Genomic DNA, 13,511 nt, shown 5'->3' with positions numbered 1-13,511 from the left:
GCTGTAAATCTCTTTCTGGAAGACAAGCTCCCTCTGGTTGGAACCAGGCTTCCAGGCTTTTCCTTCTTCTAGCACAAGATTCTGAAGGAAATTCCAATTACTTGGAACCTATAGACTGATAGTCAGAGGGCAGGGCACACGTGACTCTTTAGAATATCTTCATCCCAAGGGGCCTGTGAGATGTTGCTCAGTTTGATTTTGATCCCTGTGGCCCACAGCAGAAGGAAAGAAATGATTCCTCAGAGTCAACCCATGACCTCCACATGTACTCTGTGGTAAGCAAACACCCCCAACACCTATCATACATGCATATATACACATATACACAAATAATAAATGATATTTTTAGATTTTTTAAATGGGGCTAGAGATATAACTTCACAGTTAAAGGCACTTTGGGTTCTTCCAAAAGACCTAAGTTCAGTTACTAGCATCCATGACAGGAGGCTCCCAACAAACATAACTGTAGCTCCAGACAGTCTGACACCTTCTTCTCACCTCAGTGGGCACCTGCACATGTGTAGCATACACTCACACGTACACAGAGACATATACACAACAATTAAGATTTCAGCTTTTTTTTTTAATCAAGGAGCTGTGCAGGATGCTCAGAAGGTGAGGAAACACAGCAGACGACCTCTGTTCTCACTACATCCTACGTTCTAGCATAGCGTTTACATCCTAGCACAGTGGTTCTTGACTTTGAGCAGGCATCCTCGTGACCCACAGGCTTGTTAAAGCACAGATGCAGACATCGGCCCATCCCCAGAGCTCCTTACTGAGGCGATCTGGACCGAGGCCTGGAATTTATGTTTCTAATAAGTTCCCAGGTGATGCCGTCACTGCTGCCATCCTGCTGAGAACCAATGTCCTAGTGAAAACAACACCTCAAGGACTAATAGTTGGGAAATTATGAGCGCAATGAGGCAGCCAGGAGTCTCCTTCCCAGTTCAGCGAACAGTCTTGCCCTATCCCAGCACCTGCGCTACACAGAGCCCAGCTAACAGTCACATTCACCAGGGCTTCCTGTCTCCTGGTGACTTCCAATAGGCTCCAGCATCCCTGCCAAGTGATAAGCCAGTGGGCGTCCAGCCTGCCTGTCCCGTGCTGGTCTTGGGAGATCTATTTCCCTTTGTTCTAGGTCATGTCAGAGTGTCAAAAGCGGCAGCTTCAATCCTGAGAGTAATACACGTTTGCCATAAAAACACAAGAGCAGATTGCCGAAGCCACAGAACGAAGGCTTTTACAATATCAATTCAACCCTTGTAAATTTAATCCAGGGTTATTTGTTGCACCCAAATCTCTTTACTGTGATGTATGACTTAGTTACTGGGGTTATCACAGCCGTATCCTAAAGTTGCATAGTACATAAAACATTTCAGTTACCAATGCAGGGAGGTTAACTCCCCCAGATAACCCGCAATCACAAAGGTTAGTCCCGATGACATCCCTCTGTCAGCTCACAGGAGCTATTGATGGTCCAATCAGTTTGTTTTGAAGGAAAAGAACAACAAGAGGCCAGTAAACTTATTCAGACTGTCAACAGGGGCTATGGGGAATGGGACTTGCAGGTAAGTAATTCTGGGTGTTTTAAGGCTATTATCAAACAGCAATGGTTGAAGGAAGAGACAGCTACTAATAACACAGAAGGCAGCCATCATAAACCACTTTATGGCAGAGCCCCCTGTCCATAAATCCTGGGACACCCGGAGACAGCTTCAGATTTATAAAACTGCTTGTTAAGCCAGGGCACTCCTTAATGAGAAGAGATCAGTCTAACTGAAGTCTCACATCCCTAGCTACAAAGGGCAACTCCAATTCTCCTGACCTTCTCAAGGTGGCTGGGGGGAAGCCCCCAGGTCTAGAGGTTGTGGGACTTAGAGCCCCTGTTGGCTATGATAGGGAAGGGGATGTTATCAGGATGGCAGGGAATCCAGCAAAGGTGCTTAAAGACCCATTTGTCCCCGAGTGGAGACAGAGTTCCTGAAAATGAGAAGCCATCAGCCAGAGATTATCAGGGTCCCTCTCTCCTCATGTAAAATGGCAGATTTTCTTAAAGGACGCTTTAAGGACAAAGCTAAAACTGGGAGGAGGAAGGAACAACTCCAATCCTTTTGTTATTATTAAAAAATCAATTTGTTTTTGCTCTGATATCAATGGCATTATTATTGTTGTTGTTGTTGTTATTGTTATTATTATTATTAGCCTTGATGTCAAAGAGAAAGGAAAGGATTCTCTTGTCCTGTCAACTCCAGAAGAATTGCCCGCTCCCCAGTAACAGCATGAACCACAGACAAATACTATGGATCTCTAGGATCTGCTGGTGGTGTAGGAAGCCCTGTTACTTTTACCAAAACAGTTCAAGATTCTCATGGGTTCTCAGGAGAACCAGACTCCGGGAGTGCTGGGTGGCTTCTCCATGGCATTTATGGCATTCAATGCTTCTCCACGTTATTTCCTGACACCTTCTTACCCATGGACCAGGAATGCAGAGACAGGGTGCAAGTTTTTGATGCTCTCCCTGGTGCCCTGAAGGCAGCCATGGATGACCCTCTCCCTGTTCTCAATCCCCCACAAAGCTCACCAGAATGGGGCAAGGCTGCCAACAAAGCAGCATGACTCTTTGCTGTCAACTGGATCATATCAACTCTGTTTAATAATACTGGTTATCTCATGCTGGCCAAGAGCACCAGTCAACTGCTAAAGGTGTTTGATCAGTAAGAGAAACCACCAATGGCTTACGTGCAGCTTCTTTGAGAAACCAGAGCTCTCAAAGACTAAGGGGAGAAATGTAAAAGACAGGCCACCATGATGAAAAGTTGGGCGAGGGAATTTTCAAGACAGAGCAGAGGGATCAGGCTTTGAGACTCTGAGCTGCCCTTCGGAGCCTCAGTTTCTCTATCTGAGCCACGAGAATGGGCGTCAGCCTTCTTAAAACACGACTTCGCTTGGATTCTCTGTACTCAAAGCTGACTGACAATAAATGCACCCATATGGTCCTTTCCTGGTATACCAGTTTCACCCAATTGCCTTGCATAACCATCCCCTCCCAACTCCAGGGAGAGAAAGACAGCCAGAAAACACCACTGAAGACCAAGGCACGATGAAGAAACACTGAGTGGGACAGCTCCAGATGCTCTGAGGGACAACAGTGATCTCACTCTAATGAGCCGAGGTGAGCTCACCTACAGCATTAATGAATCGGCCCACCAACTGGAAAAGGCCAGCTGATTTCGCTCACAGTTCCCCAACAGCATGTTTGAAGTCTCCGTGCAAACAATCCACCCACAGGACAGTCCAAGGCCCTGCTGTATGGAGGCTAACCAGCAATTACTGTGTGGGCTTCTGTCACTTTGATCTCTGGGTCGTGACCTTTGCTTTCTTGTGATCATCAAAGCAGAGACTGCAGATTAGCTGGGGAATGCTAGCTGGGTTATATAAGCCACAGGTTTTACAGCTCCCATTTAGTGGGAACAGCCTTGGGTGGTAGCCCAAGGTGGCCCCTGACACCACACCACCGGAGGGCCTCTCCCACCTTCCTTTTGGTGGAGTGAGTGCTACAGACACTGGGCAGGCCTCAGGGCTGCTGCCTACCAGGGAACAATGAAAAGGCCTCATATTTTCAATAATTTAAAGTTTTAAGGAATACAGAGGGACCTGCTTGGGGGGGGGGGGGTGTGCAACCAGAGCCCTGAAGGAACAGAAATTGAAAGAAAACGCACACCAGAGCGAGTCACAAAAGAACAGCCCCAAGCCTGAGAGCCCAGATTTCTTATTTGAAAGGTGACGTTGAGCATTTATTCTCTGTTGACTTTCAGCCATCATTCTTCCTGAAGAAAAAGGAAAAAAAAAAGTCAAGAGAGTGTTACCATCTAGGGGTCTTGATGGGTTTGTTTTCTCTGCCAGGTAAAGAATTAGAAGGCAGGAAATATCTGGAGCGGGACAGGTAGAGGCAGAGAAATCTTGCACACAGCAAACAGGAGCGGGACAGAATGAGCAGCCGAAGACAGGCTTTTATCGGGGTGAGGAAACACGCACACACAGCAGCAGGCACATTGAGAAAAAGACCCTCCACAAGGCAGAGGGACTCGGGAAGCCACAGCCCAGGCTCTCCTTGAGGGCCGATGGTTTTAAGGGTCTATGAGGGGAGTCTTTCTCCCCTAGTTTAGGGTTGGTCAGTTTGAACAAAGGCAGGAAGGCTGATAGATAGGTCCGTACCTTTGGGGTAAGCATGTCCTGGCATGGCTTGAACTTGTCCACAGTCCAGGTGTCATGGTTGTGAGATAAAAAGTCTTTGTTTTAAGCTGACAGGCTTTCCTCTCAGGTCAGGAGTATGAGGAAGAAGCTGGCCATCTTGGAATTTCATCATCTATTATCTGGTCATGGCCTGCTCTCTGTCTGTCTGTCTGTCTACAAGGAAATGTGTCTATCTCCTAGTCCCTCAAAAGAACTGCCAGGAAAGACAAAGGTAAACTATTCTGAGCGCCCAGGTTTCCCACCCTGACTTACTACGTTGATGTTGGATGGTGTCGAAATCTGCAAGAGGTCCAAGTTCCTATCCATTCAACATTCCTCCCAGAACAGCAGCACTATGTCCATACAGGGAAACACAGGTGGCTTTAAGGTGGTAAAATGGCCATGGACATGTCTCAGTCATGAGCCATGGGAAATGGCAAAGGAAACCCCGGACATGGTTCCACCCCTACCCCAGCAGGCCCAGGGCTCTGCTCAACCACACAGAGGTACGTTCATGTTCACAGAGAAAGGCAAGGAGCTTGTTTTACTGTGGGGATATATGACAAGAAAATCCAACTGGGCACACAGGGGTTAAGTGAGGAAACCAAAGGGGCGGGGCTCTGGGGCAAGAGGGGACAGATAGGACAGACAGCACACTGTACATAAACCTAGTCACTTCCCACCCCAGGTCTGGTGGTTGGCCACAACACAAACTACATCTGAGCTGAAACCTTTGAAATCAACATCTCCCATGGGAAGGAAACAACACACATGCTTGTTTTGATGGACGGCTGGGTGACATAAATATTGCATCATGTGACCACAGAGGACGCCAATCAATAGGATTTTTTTTTCCAACAGCACTAAATGAACCACAGGTTCTTGTTTCTGAATTCACTCCTTTAAGGCTCCCACTACTGCTTAAATGATTAATAGGAGAAGTATTGTCAGAAAATATACTTAAAGTGAAAAACAGTAAACTGTAGAAATATCATTCACTGCTTAAGCCATTTCCTAGCAAAAAATGTCGTATAAATTTACATAGAGGCTCCACTATGACGATCTAGGTAACAGCCAGAAAGAAAGTAGACCTCACACTTTGTGGATGAAGGGGCATGGAAATAGTTTACCCAACTCAGGGAAGGCAGCTGTACCTCTTTGTATAAATGCATATGCCACAGGAACTCTGAATTCCAAAGTCATATTGTGAAACCCTACAGTTTCTCGGGGTAAATGAATCACCTCCCAGGATAAAGGATGCCAAAAGACCACAGAGCTGAGCAGCATCTGGCCCACATTTCCCTCTTCCAAAGGCAAGGGTGAGTACTTACCAAGTCAACAATAAAAAAAAAAATGAATACAAGATTTAAACACATTAGAGAACTGACCTAGCACTTCCCCCTATGATGTAGTGAAGGTGTAACTAGGTAGGAACACATTTACGGTCTCTACGGTCCCTGGTTGCTGCCTTTTCTCCAAGTGTGAGGAGCTAGCAGTCACTGTGTAGATGACTTATGGGGTTTCAAAGGCAATTGTGGCTAGATGTGATTTGGGCTGTGTGTGAGCTCTAGAATCCAGTCCCTCATGGCAACATTGTCATAAATACACTAACAAACAGCCTTCTCGGCTCCATCTCTCACATCTTGCCAGCAGCACAGACCTGGGATGGGAGGACATGCTTGGGGGACCGCCCAGGTGAATCCCTGAGAAGGACTGCTCGTACAGAGACAAACCCTCTGCAGAAACTGTCACCCATGGCTGAGGCTTGGATTGAGTCAGAATGATAGCTACCGCTTGCTAACTGGATATGGTACCAAAAGGGCAGGGAATGTGTGACAGGACTCAAGGTCCCTGTGGCCACCTATAAATACACAGCTTTAAGAAGGAAGAGTGACTCCAGACATCTCCAGGATAATCATCCAGCCACATTCCCATGCTAAACATGACTTTAGGTTTGCATTAGGCTTCAAGAGACAGGGACTTCATCCTTATTCACTGGTAACCATTCTCTCAATGTGGACAAGTCATAGTAAGAGAAATATTTACGGTGGGATGCATAACTTGGGGTGAGACAGTAAATCCAAGCATGGGTTTACTCCCAAAGAATCATAGACTTGGAGCTGACTCAGAGTCATTTAAGGACCACTGATCTAGACAGTCACCCCTGCTTTAGAAGAAGTCTTCATGTCAAAATAGAACTCCACATTAGGTTTTCTAATCTCACTGCTTGTACAGTGAATCTTAGTATTCTTCATCAATCTGACCAGCTACAAAATCAACAATGAAGTATTTGCTTTTCTCTTCCATTTATACCCCTCTAAGCCCTATATCTGAGACCAAATAGAACAAGGTGGAAGCAGAAAAGTCTTCCCACTCACTTTTTCTCCCCACCTCCATTCTAAAAAAAGAAAACAACTCATCTATGCTTGTACTTACATGCCATGTTTGGTCACATGAATGAATAAATGGACATGTGTGAATGTGTGAGTATACACACACACGTGTAAATAATATACATGCATATTCATACATTTGTAAAAGTTATATGTGCTTTATGAATGGAACAAAAAATATGAAGAGAAACATCAGAAAGTAAAGAGGAAATTTGCAAGCAATGGTTTAGGAAATATGCTTATTAGATAAACTCTTTTGGAGTTGACCTTCTAGGATACATTTTAAAATTCCTTCCAAGATATAAAAGAAATCTAGGTGCCTACCAACAGATGAAAGAATGAAGAATATATATTTACAGATAATGGAGTATTTAGCCACAAAGGAGAATGAAATCATGCTGTCTGCAAGGAAATGCATAGAATTAAAGGTCATTACATAGAACAAAATAAGTATCACATGTTATACGTGGAAACTAGAATTAAACAACAACAACAAATACAATCTCCAGGAGTGGTAGAGATAAAGGTAAGTGGACCAAAGGAAGCTGGGAGAGTTAGAGAACATCAAAGAGCAATATATATGTATATGAAAATATCACAATGAATCTCATTAATGTGACAATTAATATGCACTGAGAATTATAATAAAAACAAAAAGGCACTTCTAAAAAAAGTTGGTATAAGAAGGTACTGTGTTTAAAGTGACCCCTTCACATACTTTGTATCAGACAATTTCATGATTCAAAGTTAAAAAAGAATGTTCCAGAAATCAACTAACTTCTAAGCAGTTAAACAACTCAAAGTGAAGAATTAGCAATGTGTTCTGGCTGGATGACAACTGTATTCCCCCTATCAGAAGTCACACTCAAATCTATAATATTATGCCATGGTTGAAATTTTTTCCTAATGGAAAAAGACCTTCATGAATATTTTTTTCAAGCAGGGTTCTTATTTGTTTTGAGTCAATATAAGAATATCCTCAAAGCTCTACAAAATTAATCATGAAGCTTTGAAATGAACTAAAGTCACAAAATTCTTCTTTATAGAAATCCAACTGAATCCCTGCTTTTGTTATTTATGTCTGGGTGTTGGCCTTCTTTTTCCTCACAAATCTGTAATAACTTTCAGTGTTTCTTACAGGTTTGCCTTGATACGCAGTGATTATCCCACTACATTTCTCTGTAGGTCACCAGATTTTTAAATAAATCCCAGTAGGACAAGTCCTTCTCAAACCATTTCCTCTTTTCCCAGCCCTTCCAGAGCTGTGTCCCAAGAGCTTGTAACTTGTAAAACCTAAAATGCATGTGAGCTAGGCCATGATGAAAAACATTTCTCAGGCCCCGATCTCAACCAGCTCATATCCTTTCTCGGCTCCTATGAACCCAACCAAGAGTCATATGAAAATGACTCTGGTTCAGAAAGAACAGTTTAACCCAATCATGGGAAGTCTGTGGCCACTAATCAACATTTACTCAGCAGCCCACAGTATTCCACGCCCAGAGTCTCCTCTTTCTTAACGCTCACCTGTATCTCTTATAGTCTTCCTCATCCTTCTCCAGGCTGACCAGCTCATTGGGACATGCCACGTTTCCCAGCAGACTGAGGTACTCCAGGGCTGGTGTCACTTTGGCCAGGTGATCGAGGAGGTACTCCAAATCAGTAATGTGTCAAAGGTTAAGGATCACACTCTGAGAAAACAAAAGACTTAGCAAGAAGTTGGGCCCGTGAGTGACAGGCCAGGCGATGGGAGTCACTTCCACATCATGCTACCAAAACACCCAGCAAAGCAACCTAAGGAAAGACAGGAGTTATTTTAGCTCACAGTGTCTGAGGTTCCACCACCTTCCAGAAGCATCACGTTACAGATCATGCCCTTGGGGAGCATGTGCGAACTTTTATAATATAAAACACCCATCTAAATCATAGCACAAATGTATCTCAACTCCTAAAACCAAAAATCAATTTTCAGTCAATCATGCTAAAAGATGGAATTGTCATTCTGTGCTCTCTATAGGAAACATCGCAAATGTCATTATGCTGTGAAGCTGTAAAGGAATTTGTAAGAAACAAGGTTTTCAATTGGGCATATCTAGTATAAAAAGATTTGTGTCCTTTCTAGTTATTTTAACATTTTTTGGTGCTTTTCAACTTAATTTCTTAAAATTTGCTTTGATATATTTTTATTCCAATTGAATATTCTGGTTTTCATTCTCATACTTATTCTCCTTCTTATTCTCTTGGCTTTGCATTGTTAGGGATCCAACTCGGGGACTTGCCATGCTCTGACACTGAGCCATACCCCAGTCCACAAACAGCCTTTTCATGCATCAGTTTGTGCCCTTGGTTATGTAACCTTTGTCTTTTTAGAGGGCTCCTTTTTGCTATCTAAGCTCCACACTCCAGAAAAACTGGATCTTTCCTTAAGCAGAAGACCTGGAAAGGTAGATTCCTTTAAATATCCGGGTCATGAAGACTTTGAGTAAAGCATCTTCAGGCTCCAAGGTGCTTCAGTTATCCATGCCAATGAACCCAGTGTATCTCCAGGAGTCTCTCATAAAGGTTATTTGGTGTGGTGGAAGCTCCATTGTTCTAAACCTTCCCAGCAACCTACTAAATGACAAGTCAGGATGAGCAAGGAGTTAGCCACAGTCCACAGCAGACAGGGAGCCCCAGCACATCCTGCAGCATGGTCCCCACCAGCCCTTCATCTCTGTTGATTCTGCCACCAGGGTATGAAATAGGTTATGGAGTTTTAATTGGCTCCTCCATCTTCTGGATCAACAAGAACAGACATGGCTCTGTCCTGTCTGAGTGTGAACTGAGACAGAACTTGTTGTTTGGAAGATTAACCCAAGACAACGAATGGAAGAAACTCTGGGGTCTCGAACTAACCAAGACCATGGCAGTGGAGATGAACTAGGCAATGCTTGGAAGGGCACCTTTTCTTCAGCTCCCTGGCACTGTGTCAACTCTCCCCAGCTGGACGCTCGGAACACACCTGGGTTCCCTCAGCAAGCCTTTCCAGAGGACTCTGGGCATTCAGGATTATTTTCACTGGTGTCTACAGGAAGTTGCCATTGTGGAGGCCAGCTGTCATGGTAAGGCTTGCCAAGAGTGATTCTATTTGGAAAGTGCAAGACCAAAGTGGTGTCTTTCTCACCAGTTTAGAGAAGAAGGAAAGGGAGGAGCCTCCTGGCATGTGGGTCCCATGGTACACAAGCCAGGGTGGTTCCCTAGGTGAGAATAGAACTTACCCACCTTTGGACTCATCTCCAGGGCAAGGAAAAGGTTTTATAACCACTGGGAAATTTTCACCACGGTGAATCCCAATGTCAGACTTTTGAAGGCTAAGTACATAGTATAATGATCTATTTGTACCCCTGCCTGCACACCAGTATCTGAAATACTATCATGCCGAAAAAACAGCTAAGAAAAATAAGGTTAAGAGTCACACAGCCAGCAAATGACAGAGACTAGATTCAAGACCCAGTCATTCCCAGGAAGAAAAATGACTCCATTTCTAGCACAAAGGGTGAAATTAAAAGACTGAGAAATGAAGAGTTTAATATGTTTTGGGGGAAGATCATACATTGTCATCCAGCTGTGCTATCTGTCTCGGATATTTCAGTTTAGGCTTATGTTTTCAAAGCACTGTGGTTTTATCTTAATGTACCAAGAAATTTTAGTTAAATGTACCAGGAAGCAACAGAAGTCTGTGGGTGTTAACAGAGTGACTTCCCATAGATCACCCTGCTTATGCTGCTCAACGATACTCTAAAGCATGGATTATATAAGAAACCAAGGGCCCTCAAAAAGAAAACACTCTTATTCAAGATGATAAGAAACTGCTGTTAAAAGTGAGATCCAGGGGCTAGAGAAATGGCTTGCTGCTCTTATAGGAGATGAGAGTGCCGTTCCCAGCATACACTTCTGGCAGCTCACAACCTCCCATAATTCCAGCTCCAGGTGACCTGAGGTTCTTTGCTGCCCTGCGTTGGCACCTGCATGTACATGAACATACCCACACATAGACACATATGTGTGCATATTATTTTCTAAATGTGAGGTCCAGCTTTGTGACGTAATACACAGGTCTCCTTGTCATAGCCCAGCTTCGTAACATGTAGCTCTGTCCTTTCTTCCTGCTTGCACTATGACCCAAACTGGCCATACCTTTAGTACATGTGCAGACACAAATAGTCAGAAAGAAAAAGAAGTATAATTTCAAATAAAGCCAGCCTCTTCTCAAAAAGAAAAGGCAGAAGAAGATAATTTAATTGTGTGAATGTTAAACATTTACACTGTCCAAAATTTTCAGTCGGTCCCCTACTTGGGGTTGACTATTTGGAGATCACATGGCTGAGATCAACACAGAAGACCTCAATGCGGCTGGTGGACAAGCCAGGGAGAGTGCGTGTGTGACTGGAGGGTGGGAGAGATTGAGAATACTGGCAGGGGTGAGGGTGGGGAGTCTAGTCCACGGCCTCTGGTTAGTTACCTAGCCATCTAAATGAATCAAAGGAAAAGGTGTGATAGGAATCCATATCTAAAGAGCAAGAGAGGAAGAGATGACCTGAGACAGCCAGGCTCTTGGATAGCCCAGGGCAGGGCTCCGAAGAAGAAGCTGAGGACTGAGCTAAGTGAACAAGAGGTCAGGTCGGAGAAGGAAGGCAGTGGGGGAGAGGTAAGAAGGACATGCAGCAATGGGGAAGGATGCATTCATTGGTGAATTGACATGACGGTTTCCAGATGCTTCGGGGTCTGGACCCTGGAATCTCTTCTGAGCAGAATTCCTGAAGTCCCAGCTGGAAGCAGGGCCTTGCTACAGCTGGCTCTGACTCCTCCCACATGGAAGTCCCTCCTCATGGAAAATGGTTGCTTCTCCTTTGCATTTCAGAATCTGGGAGGGGATGGTGCTCAGAGTCAGCCTAAGTGGGGTCTAGATGAAGTCATGCCTGTGGCAATCTATGTGTCTTCCCAAAGTTTGCCATCTCTGAGTTTTCTAGAAAGCAACCAGCAGCAACAAAACAAACAAACAACAACAAAGGAGATTTATTTGCCAGTGATTCCCAACTCACAGAATGAGATTAGAATATGAAAGTCTAAGAAATACATTCTGCTCTTGGTGATGATGGCTTTAGTCGGATGAGAGTGTTTTTCATATTTTTCGAGGATGATGTCATAGTAGCTTTTGTAAACTTGACACAAACCCAGCCATACCAGGGGAGATGGAATCTCAACGGAGGAACTGACTCCATCAATTACCAATTGACGTAAGGGGTGACAGTATCCCTGGGTGACAGGGTGGGCCTGGGCTGTGTAAGAAGAGTAGTTGAGAGAGCCAGTAGGATGCTTTATCATGAAAATGAAATAAGATCTCATCGAGACGAGCTACCAAGGCCGGTGTAGTGGATAGCTATAGAAATGAGCTGTTCCTGATATGCACACCTGTGTCATCGCACACATTTGGTCCGCATTTGGTATGCAACTTGCTTTCAAAATACAAGTAGGACTTGACAAGCACTTGTGCACCAGGGCCTGTGCCCTAGAATAATCCTTTCAAGTATGATGGTGCATGCAGCCCATTAGAGATAAGCGGTTGAGCCAGCAGCCAGCACTAATTGCACATGTTAAGAGTCAGGCTATTTTAGACTATCTAGCACGGGTTAAAAAAAATCATGGCTGCCTGAGTGACACAAAGTAAGACCATCAGAAGAACCATCCAGCTGAGCCCTGATTCCCGTAGAATTGAAGTGCGGAGAACATTTGTTGTTCTGTGGAGTGGATCATTACGCTACATGAGCTAGCTGACAGAGCCTGTGTCTGGGGCATCTCCTGGGACAGCACCAGCGATACCCTTGGGCAGGACTGAGGCATCTTCACAAGCAGGGAGTTTTAATCTGAAGAGGCAGGGTCAGAATATTAGACCGAGAGGGGGTTATCCAATGCGGTCTGCTTTTGCCCACCTTGCAGACTGCGACTTCCAGATCAAATGGATGGGGAAGCTGACTTTTGCCATGGTACCAGTAGATTGGGAGGACAAGAAGAAAGAAACCGCATAGCAACCTGAGCGGACATAGCAACCTGAGCTGGACAACACTACGTGGATCTGTACCACTGAATATAGGATGCTCTACAAAAACATAGTTATGTAATGGGATTTTCAGCAACACAGTGACTTCCCAAGCTACCCCCCTTACTCTCTTAGCATTACTACTACAGCTCAAGTAAGTTAAGGCATAGAATAGGAAAAGGACTTCACAAAAGATAGTCAGTCTCCCAGCACTCTGGATCCCAAGAGGCCTACCAATCTCAGCGGTGCTGAGAATAAAATCGTCACTTGATCCAACTTATGTCTTTAAAAATGAGGAATAGGCTCTCGGAAGATGACTTACACCAGGCCACACAGCTAAAGATGACCAAGAGGACATATGAAACTAAAGTCTGTGGACTGTAACACCCTGTGGTGACACTGAGACACAAGGCATGGGCTGAGTGAGGTCCATGGCAGGAGTGGTATCATCTAGAGTTCAGCCTAGTGATCCTTCTCCCCTTGATCCAGTTGTATATGTGGTCCAGATGATCACCCAGGACAGCCGAGGAAGACGTAGAATACACAGAATACAGCATGCTTTCAAACAATGGTTTGGAGACTCAGTTGCCCAAAGGATGCATGAAGGAAGACCCCACCAAATTCCATTATGACACATCTGTGAACTCACTTCTAAGCCCTCTCGCTCTACTTCTGCAGTGTCCACTGACCACAGCCATGGGAGCATATTTGAGAAGCACTAATTGTTGATGCCCCACTCTCAAAATCCAAGTGTTTCAACTCCAAAGCTTTTGAGAAGTTCTTAAGTCCTAAAGGTAGAGGCCATGATA

At 44.5% G+C, this 13,511-nt stretch overlaps 1 protein-coding gene across 3 annotated transcripts in view; it reads right to left on the bottom strand.

The window, feature by feature from the left end:
- Lrmda (leucine rich melanocyte differentiation associated) overlaps window positions 1–13,511 on the bottom strand; it is a 1,020,124-nt gene that overhangs the window by 421,259 nt on the left and 585,354 nt on the right. For all 3 annotated transcript variants that reach the window (XM_059273860.1, XM_059273858.1, XM_059273857.1), the window contains exon 4: window positions 8,154–8,288. In XM_059273860.1, the coding sequence (XP_059129843.1) occupies window positions 8,154–8,288 (135 nt within the window). The remainder of the gene's footprint in view (window positions 1–8,153; window positions 8,289–13,511) is intronic.

Source organism: Peromyscus eremicus, chromosome 9 (genome assembly GCF_949786415.1).
Source record: "Peromyscus eremicus chromosome 9, PerEre_H2_v1, whole genome shotgun sequence".
NCBI classification, from domain to species: domain Eukaryota; kingdom Metazoa; phylum Chordata; class Mammalia; order Rodentia; family Cricetidae; genus Peromyscus; species Peromyscus eremicus.
Note: the sequence above shows the minus strand (reverse complement) of the source record. Positions and strands in the feature narration are given on the sequence as shown.